This window comes from Cajanus cajan, chromosome 7 (genome assembly GCF_000230855.2).
Source record: "Cajanus cajan strain Asha chromosome 7, NIPB_CcT2T_4, whole genome shotgun sequence".
Classification (NCBI taxonomy): Eukaryota; Viridiplantae; Streptophyta; class Magnoliopsida; order Fabales; family Fabaceae; genus Cajanus; species Cajanus cajan.
Window position 1 is genome coordinate 22,886,473 of NC_138523.1, and position 4,794 is coordinate 22,891,266.

At 37.1% G+C, this 4,794-nt stretch overlaps 1 protein-coding gene across 1 annotated transcript; it reads left to right on the top strand.

Moving 5' to 3' along the window:
- Nucleotides 1-3,435: 3,435 nt before the first annotated feature.
- On the top strand, nt 3,436-4,584 carry LOC145949911 (uncharacterized). The gene has a single exon (XM_083060818.1). The coding sequence runs from the start codon at nt 3,436-3,438 to the stop codon at nt 4,582-4,584; it is 1,149 nt and encodes a 382-aa protein (XP_082916944.1).
- Nucleotides 4,585-4,794: the final 210 nt, after the last annotated feature.

The window sequence follows — 4,794 nt, forward strand, 5'->3', positions numbered from 1 at the left end:
AGGTCTATAAATAGACACACCCTCACCATAGGGTAAGTTGTTGTTGGCCATTTTTGAAATCTTGAATAACTCTCAAGAACCTTGCTCTGATACCAATTGTTAGAAATGAATGGCACAATCCAAGAGGGGGGTGAATTAGATTCAATGACCCTTCAAAAATTTATCAGAGTATTTTGGATCTTAATTTCAATCAAAACTTTTCTATGACAGAATTTCCAAATGAAGCTCTTCTAAAGACTTGTTACGAAAATATGAATGCAATATGCTCACTTGATTACAACATAATGAGGTTCAACAATAATGTTCAATTACAGATTTAAACCATCAAGATTCACATACACTTGTTAATCAAGTTTTATCTTCTCTAAAGTTTAACCAAGAAATTACACAAAGTAAAAGATAAGGTAGAAGAAGATTGCACAAGTCTTTTATACTAGTTCAGCCACTCCACTTGTGACCTACATCCAGTCCTTAATCACCACCTGATTAAGATTTGTTCCACTATCTTTAAGCAAGAAGGTTTACAAGCACACACACATGCATATACTTCAATACTAAAAGATAACCACTTTCTTGACCCCAAGAAAGCACCCCTTGTAGAACCCACTACAAGAAACCTTACCACTTGAGAAACCCTTCTCAAGATTTTACACAAAGATTCACAAAGAATAAAAGGAACGAATTCACCTGGAATTCTTGAACAAATCTTTATCTTCCCCTTTCAAGAATATGATGATGATGATCTTCTAACAAAGCTTTTCACAAACGTTTTCACTCTTGGATTTCATAAAGAAAACTCTCCAAGATGTCACAAAGACTCACAAAAACGTTTTTCACAAATTGATTATCAGTTCTAACTCCTTTTCTGAAGTTTCTCAAAGTTCAAACTATTTATAAAAGTTTCAGACATAGATAATCAATTATTTTAAAGAATAATCGATTATTTTGTTCTTCAGATTTTCTGGAAATTAACCAAGAACAATATAATCGATTATTTAGCTGGATAATCGATTATTCCAGAGAGTTGTTCCTGGGATAATCGATTATTTTGGCGAATAATCGATTATTACAACAAGGCATTCCACTTAGCCTATTAGCTGGAATAATCGATTATATTTAATGATAATCGATTATTTTGAGTTAGTTTTTAAAACTTCATTTTATACCTCAAAATAAGTTTCCAATTTTTTTAATTCATCATCGATAACTCTCTACTTAGTTTAGATATAGATTTGCTTATGCACAAAGCATACAAAGCACACAAAATATAAAAACACATTCAAAACAATTTATTTCCTAAGCTCTATTACATAGCTTCATTTCATAGCATTTTCTTGACTCTTCTTTAAATTTGTTTTTGTGCTCCAAGTTGTTGTTGTATACTTGTTGTGATCATCAAAACTCCTTTAAGATTCAAGCTCTTCTAAGCTTAACAGCTATTCCTGAATTGCAACAGGCCGTTCCAAGATTGGAACGGGCCGTTCCAAGCCCATAAAAAGGGGTTAAAGCCTTAACTGGAACGGGTCGTTCCCAAACTGGAACGGGCCGTTCCAGGTTATGAAAAAGGTCTAAAAACCCTTCTTTGGAACGACCGTTCCAACCTAACCAACATTTTGTTAATCTCATCACTGGAACGGGCTGATCTAGTTTCAGAACGGGCCGTTCCAGTTACAAAATTTACACGTAACGGCCAGATCTAGAACTAGCCGTTTCGATTTTGGAACGGGCCGTTCTAGACCCCTTCTGAAGGCTATAAATAGACAGCTTGGGCTTATTTCTCAAGACTCCAAATTTTTTCCAGACTCCTTAGAGCTCAAAATTTCTCTCTTTTTCTCTCTTTTTCTCTCTCTTGTATTTCTTGAGATTTTGTGAGGCATTGTAGTGTGAAAGGTTGTCACAAAGTACCCAGAATCTCCATATCGAAAGATTTAACAAAGCTTGATACGAGGTATTTCAATCAAATCTTCTTCTCTTTCTTTTGTTTCTTATTTTTTATAAATATTGTTATAATAAACGCAATCATGTAGATATTTCAAAGTTAATTGTTTAATTTAAATTTCAAGCATGTAAATAATAATTCATAAAAAGGTATCTAATATTTAATTTATTATTTCTTATCACATTAACTTCATCATAGGGTACCGATTGAGGACGTTGTAGGGGTGCTTAACACCTTCCCTACACATAACCGACTCCCAAACCCAATTATGGTTATCAAGGCCATTATTGGATTTTTAAAAAACCTTTTCTTTTTCCAATATTTTGAGTAAAATATTGGTGGCGACTCCATGAACCTATTTTCAAAACCATTAATTAAGGATTAGTCTGGTGTCCGAGCATTCCTTGATTAATGAGACTTTTAAAAGGATGTCTAAACCATAGGTCGTGAGATCGGAAAAATTCGGGTTGCGACAGATGGCGACTTCACTGGGGACGTTTAAAGAGGATCAGGCCCATTTATTTGATGAAATTAGTAAAATAAAAATAATAATTTAAATATTTTTCCCCTTTACTTTGTTTGCTTTATTTGTTTGGCTTTATTATCTATATGCTTGTTTAAATTCTGCACATGTTTGAATTAACAAATTGCACACAAACCATAGCACACAACAGTTCCCCTACACCCGGGGGCATGAGGGTATTAAACATAGGGAGTGGTTGACGTATGACCGACCCAAGTTTGGCCTTGGAGCCTGCAAGCCTTGTCGGAAATCACACTCAAGGTGATAACCGGTTACTCTAGCCCGAAATACTATGACAGACCTTAGAGTTTGCCATGTGACGGCGACAGAGATACTGGATCTCTATAATGGGGGCACCTTGGGGGCCTTAAGACCAAAGTGAGGATAATTAGAACCGCCCTATACAATGCACTTTTCTTAACAGGGACCACAGAACATGGATGTATACGCGACTGTTTGTGGATTGTATGAGCATATGGTTGTTGCATTTTGTCTATTCAAATCATTAATTTATTTTTTATAATTCCCCTAAGGTAAAGAAAAACACAAAAATTAAAAATGCATTATCATGTGAGAGAAAACCTAGTGTCAAAATAAGGTTTGTGAGAAGCATACATTCCTTCTTTTTTAAAAAAAAAGGAAAAGGGGGAGCATCATGCATTTTCTACAAAATAAAAAATATAATAAATAAAAGGATAATAAAAAAGAAAAAAAGGAACATGCATATCATATATTTAGGATCACAAGGGGATTTGTATCAAAGACGAGAAATCAGTGTGACCTCTGTCACATCATAAAATATTATGAAGAGGAACACCGATAACTCACCTCTCGACAAGGATGAGCCATCAAGTCTTTGATAGAAACTCCTTTCATGCATTACCATTTAAATAAGCTTGATAAGAAATTATCTTGTCCCTTAAAGGTGGCTTTTCAACATTCCGTACTCACACGAGCTCAAAAGATAAAAGCTATGGAAGACCTAGAGGAAAGAAATCGTGTCCTCAATGAGGAGCTCGGACAGCTCAAGGAACAAATGGCTAGAATGCTTGAGGCCATGAACAAATTGCAGCACGATAATAGTACTAGCAACGTTTGTGACGTTTCCAAAGGTCATCTGAACGCCTTGAAAGAAAGACTGAGAGTTGTGGAAGGCCACAGTTTTGACATTCAAGAGACTGCGGATATGTGCCTAGTGCAGGACATCCAATTCCCCGCCAAGTTCAAAATCCCTGACTTCCAAAAGTACACCGGGGCTAGTTGTCCAAAAGGACATCTGACAATGTACTGTAGGAAGATGGCAGCCTACGTGGGCAATGAAAAGACCCTGATACACTGTTTTCAGGAAAACCTTGTTGCTCTTAACTGGTACATGCAGCTGGATGGAGGGAAGATCCAGACATGGAAACAGCTAGCCGATGCTTTTCTCCGTCGATACAAGTATAACATCGACCTAATTCCTGATAGGTCTGATTTACAAATCTTAAGCAAGAGGGGCGATGAATCCTTCAAAACCTATGCACAAAGATGGAGAGAATTGGTTGCGCAAATAAAGCCTTCATTATCTGACAAAGAGATGGTGACAATGTTCATTGACTCTTTAAGTGGACCCTATTATGACAAGATGATAGGGAACACGTCAACCCTTTTTGCCGACATAGTCACCATAGGTGAAAGGGTTGAGCAAGGCTTAAAAAGCGGGAAGATAGGGAAGGCTCCGACAAGTTATGACCCCAGGAAAGTCTATGAAAAAAAGAGGGAAGAAGGGGTCCACGCCATCATCTCTACTCCAAAAAGTCAAGCCACACCACAAGCAAAGCCTAGAGATGAAAAAGTAGTAGACAAAATCCCCATCACATACACAGAGCTACTACCTCAACTCCTAGAGGCTTCGATGTTAGTCCGACTTCCTCCAACAAAGAAGATGAACCCTCCTTACCCGCCATGGTACAAACCCGAGGAAAGGTGTGACTATCACTCTAACTCTCCAGGGCACTCCGTGGAACGATGTAAGACCCTACAATTCCGTGTGCAAGGACTTATAGACGCTGGATGGTTGAAATTTGACACCGATACACCTAGCATCGACAAGCACCCACTGCACAAGCATGACGAGGAATGACCTTGGAGTATAAAATTGAGAAATTACTAGAGTAGGGGGCTTTCTTTCTTTTTCAAAAAAAAAATTGCTTTAAATTCATGCTCAATTCATGACATTCACCCACGGTCATGAGTTCAAACAAAATAAGGGTTTGTATAAGTTTTTACATTCATCAATAACATACGTCATTTCCATAAATCCTTTGTGTTTGTTCTTTTCTCCCTCCTATCA

Coding starts and splice junctions, on each gene's coding strand:
- LOC145949911 (XM_083060818.1), top strand. CDS start 3,436: ATGGAAGACCTAGAGGAAAGAAATCGTGTCCTCAATGAGGAGCTCGGA.